Source organism: Buteo buteo, chromosome 7, assembly GCF_964188355.1.
Source record: "Buteo buteo chromosome 7, bButBut1.hap1.1, whole genome shotgun sequence".
In the NCBI taxonomy this organism is placed as follows: Eukaryota; Metazoa; Chordata; class Aves; order Accipitriformes; family Accipitridae; genus Buteo; species Buteo buteo.
Window position 1 is genome coordinate 1552367 of NC_134177.1, and position 20838 is coordinate 1573204.

Here is a 20838-nt window from a genome sequence, read left to right on the forward strand (position 1 = left end):
AGCAGCAATATGAACCTATGACTGTGTCACATATAAAACATGAAAACTGTATTTATACATACACAGAACTGCCCTGGTTTATGCTGAAAATGGGTACATATCTATGCTGCCAGAAGACCATTATATACACTACGCAGACCAAAATTGTGTACTGGAGCATAAATGCCATAGCACGGGAAAGGTGCACACAGAAGGAACAGATAATTGCATAATACAGTACTACCTCTTTTCACTCCTCAGGCCACTCTGAGATGCTTTTTAGAGTCCAGTATGTGACGAAAGCATCATGTAAATTCCACAGGAATAAACACTTGTTGCTCATTTCAATTTCCACTACAGGTATCACACTGCAGGCTCACTTGGTGCCTCATACCAGCATTTGGCCTTTGGTTCATAATCATGAATTTTCAGGAGACAGAAAATCCTCATACTCATTGCCTGCTTAACAGACAGTTGACAAGGAATGGCTAACAATCTTTCCCTTCTTCCATTAAGGGCATTCCACCTGCAGTTGTGAAATTTTGTCCCTTAAACAAACACTGATTATAGAAAAGAATAGTAAAGTTTGGCAGTTCTCCTTGAAGTCCACGTTCTTACATGAGATAATAGCTGACCTTTTGCTGGATCCAATTTCAGTCTGCCATTCTACAAGTAGCAGTTTTGGGCAACTCTCTCTCACAGCTCTTCCTTAGCGTTGAACCCAACCCTAGTCAGAAGTCAGTGCAGACCCTCCCAGTATGCACGCTAACAACAAGGTTCGTCATGGCAGAATCAAAACGCCTCTAAGCTGAGGACATCGGTGATCCTGCTGTCCTTGATATGCCATTATCAGCACGGCAAGGAATAGGCAAATGAGTAGTCTGCTCTTGGAACAGACCATAGTCCTGCAATCTGATAACCAAAAGCAAACCCCAGCTTTTGTGGCAATGGTGGTACATTCAATAGGACACCTCTTTAGGTGAAAGAGTTATACAGAAAGATTGGAGTGCTCTCTAGTAATTTTAGATGGCATGTCCTCAAAGCCTATGGTTTTTGATATTCCCTTTCTCCCGAGCTGTGAAAAGCTGTTGGATGCAGTACAGTGCACAGCAAATGTGAGAAAGCAGAATCAGAACCTCTGTCCAAAGAGCTACACAAGCTGAGGTTGCAGACACCTTTAACAAGTCTTTCAATTGAAGCGCTAATGTATTAAGACTCCACCTTCACTTTTCCCTCAGAGCTCCCGCAAACTAACACATTTCTCAGAATTTCTTCTTGCCAATAACTATCCACAATCTAAAGGAAAGGGATGAACAATATAATACTTGGAACCTTTTTGTTTGAATCTAATACGAATCTTTGTGCCCAGACTGAAATCTGCATTTCTCTGTGGACTTACCATTCATGTTTGGTTTTGCAGTCCTCTTTTTGCCCCTACCCAAAACTTAAGCATGACAAAAAAAGTCACCAGATGCTTGGAAATACTCTTGAAAATGTAATCTTTTGGAGTCTTTTGGAGATAAAATTCCTATTCATTCAGATGAATTAACATAATTCATACTGAATTCTTACCATATACGGATCATGCAGGTGCACACAAAATAGTTAATAATAATTAAAAACCTATGACTGAGAAGACAAGTGAGAAATTATTGCAGGATCAGAATCTGCAAAAAGGTGTGTGATTACTAAAATATACAATGCTGAGCATGATTTTTACTAAAAGTAACTACACTACCAATAGGACTAATAGTAATTTCAATGTAGTGAAAATTATCCTTATTTTTTGGTAAGGTAGTTCTTCTTATCAGAAAAAAATAAGGGCAAATTCCTATTTTACCTGCCGAGGGGTCCTCTCGGATTTGCTCCTGCACCATTCCCAGTCTGTGAGTTCAGGTTTATGGCTTTCCTCATGAGACAGCCTCCGTTCTGGTCCCTCGGAAAAGGTCGACTTCTCAAAGTTTCTGACCTCTTCTCTTCTCGCGGTTCCCGGTTTGCCAGGAAGGAGGCGGTGGGCTCCCGGTCTCTCAGGAAGCAGGAGGCGGTGCGTCCCCGGTTTGTCGGGAAGGAGGCGGTCGGTTCCCGGTTCGTCGGGAAGGAGGCGGCGGTCGGCGCTCCCCTCCTCGCCCGGGGCCGGCGCGGCCGCGGGGCCCGCCGGGGCGTCCCGGGAGCTGTCCGCCGGGGCCGTGGTGCTGAAGTCCGCCTTCCCACAGCGAGGGGGGTCGTCGCTCCCTCTCCGAGGTTCGTCCGCGCTACCGCAGCCGTAGCTCACCAGGTTGTGCCGGGACGTAGACTGACCACCCCCGTCGTGGCGGTGGTGGTTTTCGCGGGATATCCTGTAGATTCCATAACCTTGCTGGAACGACAGGTTGAATTCGAAACCCCTGCGTTTGGCTAAGGGGAAAGGAAAGAAATGTCACATTGGAAGAGTCAAAACCAAGAAGACAAATGAGATTACACTCACAGTGAAAATGACATTCTAAAACATGGAATAAATTGTTTAACTACCGCTAGAAACAGACAATTTTCTATCCATAAAAAGAATGAATTGTTGAGAAGAAAGACTTCGCAGACAGTATGTTATTATACTGCCTTCTTAATGAATTCAGAAATTATACATTCCAAAATTAATGGATTACCAGATTCCCAGAAACTGCTAGATTATCTGCCATTTTCAAAACCACTACGATATATGATATTTTGTCGGATATACACAAGAAGAAAAAATTTAAATTTTGTCATACTCTTTTTTTTTCACAGCCTGTTTCAGCTATATTCCTGAAGGTGAAACAATGTACAAAATGATAAAATATTCCTGAGAATCTATAACTAACCTTCGATATCAATAGTCAAGCAAGAAAAACAGAATTCTACAATAAAAAAATAAATATTTGAAGTATTTACACAATGAAATTTTTGTATATTCTCCATTCTAAATTCAGTGCTCCAACTAATCTTACACAGTGATTGAACAATTAAATAAAAATTCTCAATCATTATTTATACCCTTTCATTCTTCCTCCCTTCTAACACAAATCACCTGAGATTCTTCATACTCCCCCTTTTCATCTTACATTATGTAGTAACTAAAGAAGTGCCTTTTATTTAACTAATAAAATCATCTTCCCACCAAACCTTTCATGCTAAATTATAAAATAAAAGGTATGGGGATACATTTATACAACCTCTGTTTCTATTCAACAGTTTGTGTGCTTACTAGATCATATTTAATTGTGGGTGAAATTCTGGCCTTAGCAGTCATTACATTAAAACTTGAGAATAGTCTTCAGTACAAATATCTAAAAGTCACAGATTTATTTTAAATTATTTTGTAACTGCTACTTTTCCATCTGCTGTATATTTATCTCTCTAAATAGCATTATCAAATACATCTGAAATAAACTGCCTTTGTGATGAACTGCAGTCATCCTCTCTGGGAAAGCAGTTAAAACGGCATCAGTTGCAGCACAAGCCATTCTGCACTTGGAGAATGTGTTCAAAGCAAGTGAAAGACATGAATGAGAATGGCTTTTCTCTAGGATTTAGGAGCTTCTTTCTCCCTAAACATGCAGTGAATGTCAGGAATTCATCTACTGATGTCAGAGGACTTTTAACTCCAGAGAATGGGAAACAACACCCAGATCCTCAGAAGCATTTAGGTCTTAACTTTTGCAGTTGGACTAGATGATCCTTGTAGGTCCCTTCCAACTGAACTGTTCTGTTCTATTCTGTTCTATTCTATTCTGTTCCTAACTTTCTAAATAAAACTTGCCAGCACTTTCAATTCCCCCTGGACCAGGCCTCAAGGGACAACTGTATCAAACTCTAGCACTACAACTCTCACTTCTGAAAGATTAATGCATACATCTATTATTTTTATATACTAATATAATTGCAGTACTATAAATAGGAAATTGAAATTATTTTTCTTGATAATAATTATGAATGCAAATTAAAAAAATCAACTATTGCTCCATCCTCCTTCGTTGTACACTTCCTTACTATATTTTTACTGGAACATATGCATTATATGTTAACAGACATCTAACAGATACAGATGTATTTAATATCCTGTGACAGATTTCTAGCCTTCAAACTTTCCATAATTACCTACTGTTGAATAGCTGAATTTTTTTAAGTTCATACATTTTCAGTTGTCCCAGAAAGCAAACATATATGAACATAAATTCATACATTTTTGTGTAATTAATGTAAATTCATCACTAATAAAGATACTAAACTTATATTAGTAGGTATAATAAGCTTCAATAAAACATTTAAATAAGAAACACTTCTCTCAGAAGAACACTGGAAATGTATTTTCATTTGTAATTCAAAATACAGTCCCTCTGTGCAGATACCTCAGTCTCCAATGTTCATGTATTTCATAAGTAACCGTGGCCAGGAAATTTACAGGAAAGCATTATGCAGTCTTTTAGCCACAAATATGACGATGTTATTCATGTTCGCAGAAGCCTAAATGTGTTTTTCACTAGCAGTAAGTTCATGTAGTGACTGCTGTATTTCTTCTTCTGTCTCTCTGATGGAGTATTACCACATGATCAAGTTCTTTATGAAAAGAACAAAAGTCGTGTAACTGCAGGAGACAGGCTGTGGCAGTCAGCGTGTGCAGGGACTCCTCCAGCTGGTTTTACATGGAGGCCCGGAGAAAAACAGGGCTTTAGAAGATTCCAGGAAGGTTACCAGTGAAGGTCTGGCATCCTCTGTTACACCAAGGTAAACTTTATAAACATGCAGGGAAATATTTTTAGGCAAAACTGTGTAGGAGTTCTTCAGCTTTCAACAAGCGGCATGAACACACTGAGATACAGGCCCCTCCCATAAATCATGTCCTTCGCTCTTTGCTTATTGGTGTTGCTGTGATTTCTGGTTAGTAGCTACAGCACAGGTGTACAAACAATAGCTCCTCTCCTTCTTATAATTTGCTCGCAATTAGCATGGTTTTTTCCCCCACAATGTTAAACATGTTTAGCATGTTCTATGTATTTGATTAGTAGAAGTCAGATTTTGGTAGATACATCTTTCCCAGGGTAGGAAAGGAGAGCAAAACTGGGATTCAGAGTCCATCAGAATCTGCTAGAAGATCTGACAGTGACCTGGGAAAATCAGCCAAGCTTCTGTGCCTCAGCATCCACTATTTCCCTCCAGCTGTCTTGCACGAATGTTGTGAGTCTCATTTACTGTTCTGAATAATGTCTGTATAATTCACGTAAATTATTTCAAGCAGTACAAAATACTGCTACTGACACTAACTTCCTATCCTGTTTACTACAAGATACATTCCAGCTGCGTGTCACCCTTCTATACTTACTTTTGAGTTCTTCTGAAGACACCGCATAAGAATCCCTCCTGCAATTAATGATGCAGCCACAGGGCAGGTGGATCCAGTGTTCTGACAGGACAAATACTGGGGTGACTGTGGCAGCCAGCAAAGTCAGCAGGAAGCTAAGCGTCTCAAATGAAAGGCTTTGAAAACCAGTGATGTGCTGGACAACCATTTGTATCTGAAAGGCAGAGCATTTTGAAATTTAAATCACTTCAGGCACATGAGATACTTCCAGGAATAAACAGAACATCTCACCATTAATATGACACAAGTAAAAGACACAGGTTGTCATTAATGTTTGCTGAGCCTAACAATTTTGTTTCTAACAGAGAGTAGAGAAAATACACTGACAAGAGACTCTCTTCATTCTGCCTTTCTCAGAAAAACCCTTGCTTAAGCTAAATATAGACATCTGAGCACCATTAAAACAAGCAACTCGCAATCCAAGCAACTTAGAAGGCACTGCTAGCGCAGTCTCTCCTGCATGGTATTGAGGAACCCCAACTCCTGGTGGGGAACAGGAGAGAACTTAGCACCACAGAGGGCTGCACTGCAGATGCTCTGTAATGCTCTCTTTCCCTTGAGAGAAGCTCAGGTGCTGACTCTGTACACATCCTGGGGACTGGGATAACACTGCCCCAGACCCATGTTCCATGTTCTCAACAGACTCCTTTCTAACTATACATGAATGTAACTGTTCCCAAATATAGTAGTGCATGCACACGGACAGCACTCCCCCCCCCCCCCCCCCGCCCCCAGTACTACAGAGATTACAGAGATGCAAGCAAACCTCATTTTTCTAACAAACTCCTATTTTTTAACCAGTCTGGCAAAGTACGTGACTCACAGCTGTGAGGAGAGGCAGAAGGGCTAGCTTAGTACAATTCACAGACCCCCATAATGCTGAACGAATGCTTGTCAGACAGCTGGCAATACAAAAGGGTGGACCTTATTCATCCCTCTATTCAGGTGATACAAATGATGTGATGATAGAGTAACATACTGATGAATCAGGCTCTGCCAAACCTGCTGAAAGCCAGTTAAATTCATGCAGTGACAGAAACCTGCTTTAAAGGACTTTTGCTGGCACAAACTATCCTGTAAGGAACAATTGCAATGGCTACTGCTCATCTGTTTCAATATATGGCACACCAACTCACATCCCATTTAAATGTAAGTAAACATGAGAAAGTAAAGCAATCTGACAATTTACCATCATTGGAAGCCAGAGAATGACTTTTGTCAATGCAAGAATCAGCGAGAACCGTTTCTGGGCAAAGCCCACCGTGAAGCTCCTGCTCTGTATGCTGTGCATGCAACGGGGCTCGAGTGCACCGCTCTCAGCCACACCTTTCCTAAAAACTGCCTCCGAGTTTGGACATGCGTTTTGGAAATGCTTCAGGGTTTTATCCACAGGGTCCACCGGTGACAGAGATGGGGTAGCAGTACTGCAGCCTGCAGGTGTCCCAGGGGTGATGTAGCCTCGAGAGATTTCCTGGTAATCAATGTGTAATAGCTGTTGCTCATCTGAGCACAACAGCTGGTAAGTTAGAGGAACGGACAGCACTGTGAGGAGGCAAAAGCACAGCGAGTAGACAATAAATAAAAACAAGATATAGGAACTGGCACAGTCGGTGAAGCAACCCCAGGAGGTGGGGATGTACTTGCCCCAACCACAGAGAGGCAAAATGCAGATCAGCAAACTGACAATCCAAATGGTAAGAATGGCCCATACCATGCTCACTTGTCGCTTGGAAGTGCTGCAGCTCATTGTCTCCGTTTTATTGGTGGTGTAGAAGTTGTAAGAAACTATAAGAGACCCTTTCAGGTTGCTAGAAATGCCCTGGAATAAATATATAAGCGCTGAGGTGGTGCACAGAGGCTGGGGGAGGACGTCACTTGACCACTGGGTGAGCATGAAAATAATCACTGGCACGATGCTGATCAAATCATCTATTGACAAAGAGGTCACAATCATTGAAACCGTGGTTTTGTTTTGCATTTTCAGCAGGGAAACTAGTGAATAAATGCTGCCCAGAAGTGCTGTGAATGCAATGATGAAAGTCAAGCAGAACAGAAAGACATTCAAAGTTCTCTGCTCGCTAGGCTTATCCATAATGCTATGATTTTCAGCGAAGAAGCTTGTCCCATTGAGTGACAAATTACTAGGCGTTACCGACATCGTCCTTGGCAAATTTTTTTCTTTGCCTTCTTACTGACTCTGCAAGTTTTCACTAGCTGAAACCAGAACAGTTAGCTCCACATCACAAGTTTCTTTGTTAACCTGGACTCTCTTTTGTGGCATCCAATGAAGAAATATTCAGGTGAAAGCACTCTTGATAACCAGAACAACTCATGCTCTCGAAAATTCAGGCAACAATGAAGTATCAAAGGTGCTGGAAAAAATGCAGTTCTTCATAATCCCTTCAGTACTGGAAGATGGTTAATTTAGGCTCTTCAGGTAATAACATGCCATTCACTTTTGACAGATATCAGGCAACGTGCCTTACTCACGAGTTCAGGTGAAATGAAGGCAGAATATCAGGTATGTTCAAGCTCTAGTAGCTCGGGGAGAAACATAGTAGAAATGAGAGGCTGTTGGATTCACCCTGCGCTGTTCTGAGCTGCAGGAGGGAGGAGTCAGATGCAAGCAGGATAGCAGAAACAAGGGGAGTGAGTATCTTCTCAGCCGGAGCTGCCTCTTAGCTGGATCAGAAGACTGAAACAGTGTCCCTGCTAAGCCACACCTCCAATGCTGACACTGAAATCCAATGCAAATACTCAGATCTGATGTCAGCTGTAAATGTCATTCCCGTAAAGCCCATGGCTGCTCCAGGGCTGTGCATCATGAGCTAGAGCGCTGCTTTTATTCTTTCGTACTTCTGTACTCCAAGCTTAGCAAGGGGAAAAGCTGCAGGAGCCTTTTATGAAGATGAAACAGAAGGGGTGTGCCTGCTCTGCCTTTTTGTATTCCTACTCCCACTGCAAGTGTGCGTGTGTATGTACATACACTGCACATGGATGCTAACCGTACAGCTACATAGTGACAACCTTTGATTAATGACAGGTAAATGCCATTCATCTTAGCCAGGTGTTGCCTGCCTACGTGGTATCTCAGCTCAGTCTGGGGTTTATAAAACTTTCATTCCCTGCATGATTCAAATCTGACCCTCATCAAATGCTGACTATCTGCTCTAGCTGAATACATGGATAGGATCACAGCCAAGTGCATTTTGGCACGTTTTGAATGTTTTCTCTTGAGAAAGTGCAATACTGGTGAAACTTATAAGCTGACAAAATTTTCAGCACTCAGATGTTAAGTGGACAGATAGGTTCAATTCAATCTTCTTGGAGGACTCTGCCTCTCTTTTCTTCTTGGCACCACTTTGAGTTCAAATATGCGATGGGATGCAGGACAAATATTTTCTGATTAAGGGTGATGTTGTAAGGCTGCTGGAATTACTTGCTAGTCTGGATAACATTACAAATCCACTCATTTAGAAATCTGTGTTATTAACAACCTGATCCTTGCTCGATTCCACCCACTTTGAAATGCATTAGCTGTGTCAAGCCAACAGCTGGATTGCTCAAGTGTTTTTTTCCCTCCTGCCAGGGCAGGGCAGAGTTGGAGGCAGTGATTCTCAATTGTGCCCCAAACGGGACAGGCAGTGGAAGAGAACGCACAGCCACAGCTGTATTGTGTGACAAGAGCCCACAACACAAGGATCAGAGCTAAGGGCAATGACAACTTATCTGAATAACCCCTCCTTCATTTCCAATTTTCAAGCTGCCCTGCCATGGCCCTGGGAAGGCTGATGCCCCAAACCAGGCTAGGTCTTCCAGTCAACCCCGTGTGCCCCATACAGCCATAGGACTGTCCTCATTGCAGGACCTGTTGTAAAGCCACGCTCCTCCTACGCAGCCTGACCAGGAGCCTTTGCCTTTCCATTCTCCCTTTCACATTGCAGCTGCCTCTCTTTTGAGGATTCTGCATTATTTATCAGCACCAACTGTCAACCCTCATGTCAGAAATTTGCAAAAGAGAGGAGCATCCATACTGCCTTCCACACAAGGCATGGTCCTGGATCTGGACCATCCATTTGGCCTTTAACTGTACAGGATTTGACTTGGCTTTTGTGATTTATCTGTCCTGCTGGACTATTGATTGTTAATCTGTGCTGTGCCAGCTAAAGGCCAGGGCTCATTTCCTTCTATTTACAAATCACAGTCACCTCTGCCCCCGCAAGTCAACTTTAAATTAAGGACAGTGTTCTAAATCTTAAGATTAACAGTGTGAGCCTGGTCAGAAGTACAGTCAAGAGATAAGAAGAGAAAGAAGCATCATTCACTCTTGTTTGGACCTTTATTTTTTTAGCCTGGCTTCCTCAGGAAACACATGACCACACTGCCTGAGTGTGGATATATGCGTGCGCATGTCTCTCTCTTCCACTCCCCATCCCTCAATTCATTTTGACAAAATGATCTTTTTCATCTCAGTCTCATGGTGTCAAAGCTATTAATTTCCGACAAGTTTTACGAAAATGAGCAGCCAATCAGAGGAGACAGATCACAGCAGGCTGCAGCAGAGTTCCCTCTTCACTAGAAACTAGTGAACACAAAGCAGAGGCTTTATAAATACTCCAACCATAAAGAAAGCTTCAGCTGAAATTTCAATTAACCTGGATGCTAAACTGTGGGAAACCAGCTTCATTCACTCTGGCATGTCTTAGTGCTTCCTGATATGTGATCAGTTACCTTCATTCCTAAATTCCCTGTTTCCATTGCCTGTGTCATCTTCATTAGCGCTTGCTACATTACTGCCAGGTGTTTAGAAACAATTTTAATGATGCTTGGGAAATTTATTTTCCCTACTTCAGAAAATTTTTCTCCTGTATCCTGAGTCATTATATCCACACTGGATGTCCAATAGCCCTCATGGCAGATATCAACCACAAATTTTCTGAAAGTTCCCTCAGTACAACCCTCTTCACATACTCTACTGACCTTGCTTTATTGGCTGTGCATATACAGCCTCTATGCCTCTCTGTAGCTTTTTGGAAACTTTGATAAGAGCAGTCCATTCTGTGCCTTCCATTTGTATTTGGAAGGAAATGCTCGTCAGTGTTTTTAAGAAGAAAGTCACTTTTATTTATCGCCACACCCATTCAAGGCAGATGACATATTGCTCACTTCAGTTTATCTTCCCACAGAATGTATTTTATTATATGAACTGCACCTTGCCATTCTCTATGGCAGCTTTTACCATAAATTACAATACGGTGAAATGTTCTTTCCTCTGGTCATTTCATAGTTATAAACCGAAGGTCTTAGGAGCGATGAATTCAAGCAGCTTCCCTTCTTATTTATCTTTTTTTAACATGACTGATAAATTCCGATAAAACATGTACAGAAAGATCAGTTTCATCTTAAGACTAAAGACAGAATTCGGTTGTAGTAAGAAATAACAACTCTACAAAGAGAAGCATGATTTTCCACACAGCTGTGTCTCCAGGTAGTTGACTTGCACGCCCAGTAAGGTCTAAGCTCTGAAACTTCTCTAGTGGCTGGGGCAAATGAATCTGAATTAGATTCTTTGATCTCTTCTAAAGGATGAGTTTATATTGCAATCTTTCAAAACTTACAGGAACACTATCTTTGCAATTGCCATTTCACTCCCAAATTTCCCTGAAATTGGTGAACAGACTCAACTACGTCAGGGGGTGGCAAGGACAGGTAAGCCAGGAGAGAGGTAGACAGTGTCATCATAACCCACCTTCTCCCAAATTTTCTAAAGAAAGAGTGCTAGAATGGAATAATACAGCACTGCCAAAAAGCCACTGGTAATGATCTTGCAGAAACCAAGAGAAAGAAAAAGACACCTTTGTCTGCTGCTGTGTCCTTGGTTTGGACTGTGTAAATGCAGGCATGAATTTGTAGATTAAGATCCTTACTACCTATTCCCTTTCTTCTCCGGGTTTAGCCTCCTGAATTATGGGAGGTTCCTAATACAAATACTGTCCTCTGCAATATAGGTATACATTCTTTATCTGGGTGTGAATTCTTTCTGCTAAGGAATGATCACACAGAGAAAATACATTAGGCATGGAAATCTCCTCTCTGGCCTCATTTCAAACAGCACTGCACAACGATGTCTCTTTAAAGGAAGAGTCAGCACTACCTGACAGTCCATGAAGGGATTTCTAAGAGACACATTGCATGTAACAATTCAGAAATGCTTGTAAAGAGAATCAAATATTCACCATTCATAAAATACAACCAATAAACAGGGTATTAAAAATTTATCCTATTTAGTGTATGAGTCACATTTTATTTTCACACCTTGCACTAAGCTAAGCTTTGACTTATGGTTTTGCTTCCTTTTGTCACTCAAGAGAGACAAGGTTATTACAGCAGCTGTACAAATATTTCATTTCAGAAGGTGACATAACCTCTGTGCCAGGCACAAATGTATATATGTAAAACTCCATAAATATCTTTGTAATTTATTCCTCAACAGCATGTGAAAGAAAATGTTTTATTTTTTTCTAGAACTTTTTAACAGACTTTTTAAAATATGTTGAACTAAATGATCATTTTTGGTCTATTGGACTCAGACATCACTTTCAGATACAAGACAGTTAAACTGCAGCTAATTATTTCATCTAGTTATTTGCCTCAGATGAATTAAATCAATGGTGGCTTCTAATAAAAGGCAGATACTCTTATACTTAATCCATTTCCGCTGCAGCTGTACTGCTGTGCTGTAGGAAAAGGGTGCTTACTGATTTGGAGCAATTAGAGCAATGTAAATCACGAGTAATTCCATTAAACCTAAAAATATGATTTAACTTATGTGCTCATTATGGGCTAGACTGCACCGGCTTTAACTCAAGCAAAACAGAACCTTGCTGTGCAGATGCTCCTTTTGAAACCAACGGGTTATCATTACTCGCAGTAGCACGTCACAGCCTGTCCCTCCATGAGGAAGTGCCTCTCTGAGCAGATGGGCCAGTATTAAGCAGTGCCCACTGTCAGAGCTCCCCAGCTTTAGGTTTTTGGTTCCATGCTGTAAATACAGACAGTGAACCGAGACTGCAATGAACGGGATGGTTTTGGAGAATTACAGAATTAGTAAGAGACAAATGGAGCTAAAAGTCAGTAAACCCAAAAGTGTCCACTGGGTGAGGTATAATCATGGTGTGCGTCTTTCCGCAAGATGTTCAGAAGCCTATAAAAAGCATGCCAATGGGAAATGAAAACCATGCCAGCACTTCAGTGAGGCTGGCAATAAACAAGATGGCTGAGAGATGAGAATGAATCCATCTGGGTTGCACTGTATGCACACTAACAGAGATGATTATGTGCTGTTATTCAGGAAACATTCAAAGTGGGACCAACTAGAAGAGAAACAAGCAATTATAAAATAATAATTCCAGGATGGCAATGCTGAGAGGAAAGAGGTATTAAGTATGCAGAGTATACAAGGAGGAGAAAGGGTCAGTTCTAGTCAGGAAGGTGTTATTTCTCTAGCGGATGGCAAGGCAGAGAGATGGTAGTAAAATGTGCAGCTACCAAAGTGGAGAGAAGCTCAATTCTAGATAACATGGAGAGTAAGACATTCTGCTAGGTGTGGCATAATTGCTCTCTTGAGACAAGACACTTCACAATGTCACTTCTATTCAGCAGCCCCTGGCTCATCAAATTGATAGGAGAAGACAGACAGCTAGCAGGGAGGCAATTCTTCAGTACACCTCCTCACAGTAACTGTTTGCTTTCTAATAGAGAGCACAGCAGGCTATGAATATAATTCATGGAACAGCATGATATGAATGCTTTTAATTTTGCTGCACAGCTCTACTAGTAGTAGAACACCCGTAATGCAGCTGTATTAGCACGATCATACCTAATCACTGAACAAATCCAGTAAATGTAACATTGTGCTCGGTAATCACTCCTATTTTAGACGCTGCAAAATGTATGTAGCATATTGGAGAAAAAGCAAATGTTGTGCAATCTACCAGGAGCTGGGCAGCAGTAATACCACACTCCTGTGGAAAACTGCACTGAGAGAGTTAATTGAAGAATCCAAACAGCTGGTAAGAAACAATTATTCCTTTCTGAAAGGAGGGGAAAAAGAAAAGGAAGAAAGCATATGCCTTTGAGTGACCCAGCTATGACCCCATCTGGAAGCAGCAGGAAAATCAGCTGTATATGTAGAACTTTCTCCAATAGTAATAAAATTAATGACCGCAAGAGCCGTTTGTAATACTGTTTGTACATTTCACTGCCTGCTGTATAGTCTCAAGAGCTCTGCAGTGGGTTGCCTTAGCCCTTCACTTCTCTTTCCATTGTTACTTCCTCATCATATTCTCTCCCACTCACCTTCAAGGAAGGCTGAATGAGCAGACCAGGAAATTCAGCCCCAGGAGTTAGGATGAAATCGAGTTTTAATGAGTGAAGATTGAAAGCTCTGGAACCAAATTCTGCCTCTAGAGGTCTAAGAACTTGTATTTGCTGGTTATTTGCTTTTACCTGTACCAACAAAACTATTCTCTTTCTAGCACTGACTCATTTCTTGGAAAGATACTATTATTCACCAAATATTTTTGCAAGGAAGCCAGTGTTTTAAGTGTTGCTTTACCCTGAAACTTCAAATATAAATGCTATCATAAATGATACCCAAAGAGTGTGGGCAAAGCATAGGACACAGCTTACCACATGTAAAATCAAAGAAAACATCTTTTTTCTAAAAAAAAGAAAAAAAAAAAAAAGGGAATCCTGTCTATTCTCCACATATGTTACAGAGACTTTAAGGGTCTTTACTTGAAAGGAAGAGATTATTTTTGTGCAGCAGACTAGTATTCCTTTGCCAAATAAGCAGAGTAGCAGAAACATGCTGCTCTTTCCCAGAGGAGGAGCCCCAAGGAGAGGAGCAGCTCCAAGGAGAGGAGCAGCTCTGCAGGAAGATGGCAGCCTTTCACCAGCCTGAATGAGAAAGAAAGACTCTACAGGGAAATTTCTTAAGCTCACCCATTAGGGAAGGCTCCTGTGGCTTAGAGTGTAGCGATGTTCCTGGGAGTTCCTTAGGAAGACTTCTATTCTGACTTGAAGCATTGAAAAATTTGGAAAAATAGGAAAAAAGAGAGTCTGGGGTAAAGCTGAAAAAACCCATAACTAATATTGTAAAACAAATACAGCAGATAAAGCAAATTCAGTGGATTTCAGATATTCTGTAAGACTGTTGAAAACAACACTAAATGTTTCTTTTCCATAGATTTAATAAATTTGAAAAGACATGAAAAGTCATATGGGCTGAGAATGCATGTGCTGGCTCTCACCACTGCTTTCTGCAATAGCTGTGTTCTGGAGACCCTAAAAATCACACTCCATAACATAGCCATAGCCTCTAACTTCTTCCCCAAAGGGTAACCAAATGTGCATGTGTTTTTGAAGTGTTTTTCCAGTACTGAGCAAAGATGGGACTGCTAATTTATTTTGAGTGACAGTAAAAAGGCCTGTTAGCTTTGCTGATGTAAAGGATGACTGAGTTTGTATTGGAAAGGGTGAAAAAGGTAGTAGAAGAGGATACTGGAATACAAAATGAAATTTTTCTTCTTACAGAAGAATTTTTGGTTTTTTGATGGAGATGTTTAATTGAAGTATGAGCTCACCAAAAGGACAGTGTTTTCATCAAATCTGAAGAATGGCAAGGAAGGAATACTGCAGATTACAAAAGAAATCAGTTGTACGTTCCAAATATCTCTCACTAGGTGGTATGTGTTTGAGAAAGGAAATGTTCACTTCAGATTATGACGCTTTTTAGTTTCAGATTCTTCTAAACAAACTTCACTTTTCAGTAATTGGATTTTTGTCTGTATTTATAAAAACCACTATGCAAGGCCAAAGGTCACCAGATCATGAGGCAATGCAACATGAAGAGACACTTGGGCTTTCTCTCTGTCAGCTCCCTCAGGTACACAAAGCAAGGCGGCTACACTATTTTGCACTCTGCCAAGACAGTTACATCTTGCTCTGCTGGTTACCCATCTCTAGCTCTGGTGTTTCTGCACAGCATTAACATTCTGGGTAATGTACACTATTGTTCTTCCCCCACGAGTTCCACAAAACCTTTGCTAAAACACAAACAGTTAAACCCCAAAGCTATCTTGTGTTACTTTCACTCCTCAGGAATATTCTCCGTAGCCTATCAAAACGACCACCAATTTTAACATGCCAATGTTGGGCTGATCCTACACCCAGAGCAGCAACAGCATCAACAGTTTGCTTTGCAGGTGCTGGGAATTGCCTGAGTGCCTTTATCTGTACCTATCAGCTCAAAATTCAGGTCACATAGAAGACCTTCCCTTTTAAACCACACAGTATAATCTGATATTTTGTTATGATCTCATATATTTGCACAAACTAAGTAAACTAAGATGGGCACTGATAAAAAAACTTGACTAGTTGAGCTTAAGAAAATGCGTTATTGAAGAAAAAAACATACATCCCTCCCCAAACCCATTTCCCTCTCCAGTCAGTTCAATATAATTTGTGAGTATTTATGTAACAGGGACCTAGTGGTTCTCAATATGGTTATTTTTCACACAAGTAAGGGCTGAATTAGTAGTGTAACAGCCTGTGTCACACTGACAAGAAGCGAAACAAACACATTGGTCTTCTGTAAAGACATTAATCATTACTTAGTTTTCATAACAAACTCTTATTTTTGTCAACAGCTCACCAGGTTCTGAGGCCGTTTCTAACTAGAGGATGAGTTTCCAACACAGGGGCAGAAAGCTTCTGTATTGTGACCTAAAAGATCTGACAGTTGTTTATAAAATCTATGAAGAATGTATTTTTTCACTGAGGAGAAATCAGAGAAAAAGAAATGTATGGAAAAGGATCAGACACCCAATTTTGAGATAGCAGGGCATTTTCCCACCAACTTCTGAGATATCCTCTGCATAAAGATATAATGCAAAGTGGAAGGTCATTCGGAACTGTTTCCCTCTAGGCATGATAATTACTGAGCCTCAAAATTTTCAGAGTTTGTGTGGATTCAGCCAGTAACTCCATTAGTTATTTAAAGTCAGACCAAGTTATATCAATATATGGGAAATGAAAAATAATGCCAGAGTTACCATAAAATCCATCTCTCTTGTGAGATGTCTGATACTTTCTGTGTTCAGTCTTGGAATGGAGTAAGAAAAATGTTCTTCTTTTTTTACCCCCAATATGAATATTGCATTTTAGAAGAGAGGGGAAAAAAATAATCAAATCTTCATGAACCTCAAAATAATTTCAAAGAAGATTATGACAAATTTCACACAATACTGACAAAGGATGGATACAGACTCATGTCCTTTATACAGTCAGCTTTCTGCAGGCTATAAAAGGCCTGTGGATCTCCGTCCTCAGAGATATACACTTCCCGATGGGATACAGCCCTGGGCAGCCTGCTTGTTGCTGACCCTGCCTGAGCAGGGGTGGGATGGGGGAGCTCCAGGGCTGCCTGCCAGCCGCAACTCTTCTGGGATTCTGTGCCTTGATGAAACGCCCTGGCATAGTCAGTGTCACCACTCTCCACAGTAAAGTCTAACTCCCACATGTTGTCTGACGAAGGGATGCCCATGGTATGAAAAAAGGCACTAGGCTGTCCGCTTTTCTGATTTACAAGAACCTACAAATTTAAGACAAAACTCTGTGCCATGATGTGTTGCACCCCACTAAGCTGAACTTTAAGTGACCTAAGCTGTATGCTCAACCTTTTAAAAAAATATTCTGGCTGAGGTTGTGATTTTGGTAGAAGCAGTCATGGAGTACTTCCATACATTTTTGACAAAGAAACTCATCTTTCATTTTAAAAGCAGTAATACTGAATAATTTAAATAAACTGATCACCAGCAAAGAAACTAAATATATTATGCTAACCAGATGCAACTTTCAAAACAAGAGGGTTGTCAGTGTGGATTCCCAGAAGATCTGTGCAGCTTCCAGTGACACGTAACAGTTACAGCAGAGTGAGTCAGCAGCAGACCTGAGCTCATGGAAACATTTAATCAGTCTGACAGAAGTTGTAAGTGACAAGCAGAGACGGGCACAAAGCTTGTTCCTTGCCCCACTGGAGCCAGTGCAAGTTGTGTATGTCCTTGTATTCAGAGATGATTTCTCCTCAGTGAGAAGTTATCACAAGTTACACCTAAAGCTATTTCCATTGCTATGGATGTAACTTCTATTTCCTCCTCTTTACTGTTTTTGGGTTTTATGTATGTTATTTATGTAGCATGATTTAAAAAAACCTAGCTCAATACATCACAAATATTCCCCTTTCTTTTCATTCTTGCAAGGAATAGCTTGCAAAATGTTTTAACCGACAACACTAAAATAGAGACTTAAATAGTTACCTATGATAGCTCCAGTCAAATTTATAAAGTCAAGTCACAAATTAATTTGGACTTGTGTACCAATTCATACCAAAGGGAGAATGTGGCCAAAGCCTGTTAGTTTCCCATTGATTTCAGCAAGCTTTGGATGAAGGTCTATCATCCTTTCTGCAGCTAGATTTTGTAGAAAGGCAGAGAACTTTCTCTCATATCACATTTTTCAAAGCAATTATATTGCTTTTCATAATCTATTTGAAAACTATTCTATCAGCTTCATCAATGGTATCCACTCTTCAAGCCAAATTTCCTACAAAATTTTCAACAATAGATCTGCTTATGAAAAACTAAGTTTATAGGGATGTCTAAAAAAGCAAAATATCCCAACTGAGAAAACTCTATGTAAGTGTGATTGTCAGTGAGCTCTCTTACTTTGGAGAGCTACCTAGGGGTGAAAGCAGTCACAATGGATGAATGCAGCCTCCATTAAAGTATCTGTGGATGCAAGGAATCGAAGGTTTTTCAATTTTCTATTGACATCATCAGCAAAGGAGTTCAGGGTTAGTCTTTTGAACTTCTCAGCTGATAATTGCTCTTGATGTTGGGAAAACACTGAGTCATTAGATTACTAACCTTTTCAATTTGTCAGCCTTACTCTCTCAGCTGTATGATAGACATTTTAAAAGGGCCAATGTTTCCCTGAGAATTAAATCCTCCACAAAATCACATCACCCCAGATTTTCTCCTACATCATCACCTCTACCTTTTAATTTAACACCACAGTTTAAGTCCTTTCATCTTGCATAAACTTGTTAATATATGTTTTTCTTTAAGGAGAGATGTAAGGAAGAGAGACCAAGGAAAAGAAGTTTCATTATCTTTACTTAGCTATGTAAAATGCCATGATTAATATTAGACTTAAATACTCATCTGTCCTTTCCAACTGGATAAGCTATATTAGTTGTTGGCAAATTCATAGTGGAGGTTCAGAAGTGTTCTGGGAAAGTTACTTTTATTTTAATTGTACTAATTGAATGGTGTCTAAATGGCAAGTCACTTGCCATTAACAAAAGAATCCAAGCCAGTGAACAGCCCTCAAGACAGGCCACAATATCTCAGTGAAATTAATGAGGTCATTTAGAATTTTATGTACAAAACTATTCAAATGTTGAACTGTAGAATTAAAAAGGGGTAAGCCTTTAACTTTCCAAATTTAACTTAACTGAATTAACACCAAACACAGTCACCAATGTTTTCAAGTAAATGTAAAATCTGAAGTCCTTGTTTGTATATCTAAATAAATACGGACTGATTTTCAAAATTTGTCACATACCTGCTAAGTCCTATTTACAGTTTACACATTTACTCATTAACTTTATGGTTAGGTAAGTAACATGGAAGATGTGACATCTAGCACATTATAATAAAAGCAGGAAGTTAAGGTATTTTTCAGATACATACAAAATGTGTTTCTTTAGTAACAAAGAGTAAACTTATTTATGTCTATATTATTACCAAATTATTCACTGGATACCTGTTAATATCTATCCCACAATTTGCTTTATATACTATTTTGCTACTTAATAATAAAATGTATGAAAAGAGCAGAACCACCTCTCAGAAAAGTGCTCTAATGACCGGTATCCGGACTAGCCTCGAACACTCTTGTGTTCTACCTCTTCCTTTCCTGTCCTCTTCGCCACCTCCTTCCTCCTCCATTTCTGATAATAAATTAAGGCCAAGTTTTGAACCACAACAAAGTCATAGCACATGGAGCCCTGATGTCATGAATTTATTCTTTTTTTACTAATTTGAATTACCGTAAGTACTAGGGTAAGGGTCCAATTTTGCTAGACCCTGCTCATTGTACACAAAGTGACTATGCCCTAACTCAGTCAGCAAGGAAGGAAAGGTTTAGCTTACTGCATGTATTTGTTCAGAGAGTTTTTAAGAAAGACTGGCATTAACTATTAGCTCAGGCACATATATTCTAACGCAGAATGCTATACAGATACATTATTCTAACAGGGTAGGTGACAAATACCAATGCTTGTTGCTTGTTGCAACGTATCATTTGCGAGATATGCCACATTTTACCAAATTATAATATATAATTTTATCTAATAGTCAGTAAAAGTTTTATCTTTTACTCTTTGTTTTCCTCCCTTTGTTAATAAAACACAGGGAAAATGCTCTTAGGACCTGTTTACACAGTAAGGCGAAGGCACAAAGACCATAGCATATAGATGAATGTTAATGAATGTGACAGGATTCTTAGAGACACAGGTTAACACAAAACCATAAGGCAAAACCTGTTCTTACTTGCTGCTCATGTAAGTAATTTCAAGTATTTCCATGAAGTTACTCATGAGGAGCAAAGACAGGCTCCCCAGCTCCCTAAAGCAGAACAAAATCAAACCAAACTCCTTGTGACACCTGGGTTCCCAGAAGTGGCCATCCAAGTGAGCATACAGAACCCCTTGTTTTGGCATTTCTTGTTTTTACAGGGATTTTAGAAGTCTGCCAGCTCTCATGGGGCTTGAGAGACTCTCTGTGGAATGCAGCAGGGCAATTAATAGCTATGACAAGTACTTCAGTGGACTGGGTAATGATTTAATAATTTAAGAAGATGTTTAAGCAAGCCATGTGCAGGAGCCCTACACCAATGAGGGACAAGACAGCTACCTGCTCTGACATTTTCAACCCTCATTTGGCGCAGCTCTAAGGAGCTGTTCCTGTTGCAAGACATGACACATTGGTGTCAGCATGGGGCTCTACTCACAGAGCTCATTTCTAGGTGGCAAGCACGACTACATCCCATTGGAAATTAAAGAACAGAATACAAGACAAGCAGCCAGTATCCTTGCTTCCCTGGAAGCTCATAATCCCAGTGACACAGGAAATTAAGGCCACCAGTGTATTCACCAAGTCTATTTATATCGTGTATAAAGCATCCTAAAAATGTATGCAACAAAGGGGTCATTTTAAATCCTACAATACCTGCAGAAAGTGTGGGCCATGACAGAGTATGCTAAATGCCATTCAAGAATCCTAGTAAAAATTCATTACAGCAAAGAAGGCTACAAAATCATAACAGATCCTTCTTCTTTTGCAAAAGACACTGACAGTAAC

At 40.2% G+C, this 20838-nt stretch overlaps 1 protein-coding gene across 2 annotated transcripts in view; it reads right to left on the bottom strand.

Moving 5' to 3' along the window:
- The window catches only part of GPR149 (G protein-coupled receptor 149), a 30196-nt gene extending 22682 nt beyond the window's left edge, over positions 1–7514 (bottom strand). The window contains exons 1-4 of one of the 2 annotated variants that reach the window (XM_075031235.1): positions 6540–7514; positions 5312–5504; positions 2126–2373; positions 1820–2005 (exon numbers count right to left, since the gene is read on the bottom strand). In XM_075031235.1, coding sequence (XP_074887336.1) covers positions 1820–2005; positions 2126–2373; positions 5312–5504; positions 6540–7508 — 1596 coding nt within the window. In that variant the 5' untranslated portion in view covers positions 7509–7514. Of the gene's footprint in view, positions 1–1819; positions 2374–5311; positions 5505–6539 lie in introns of both variants that reach the window. The other variant, XM_075031234.1, reaches the window with a different exon arrangement.
- Between the last annotated feature and the right edge of the window lie 13324 nt (positions 7515–20838).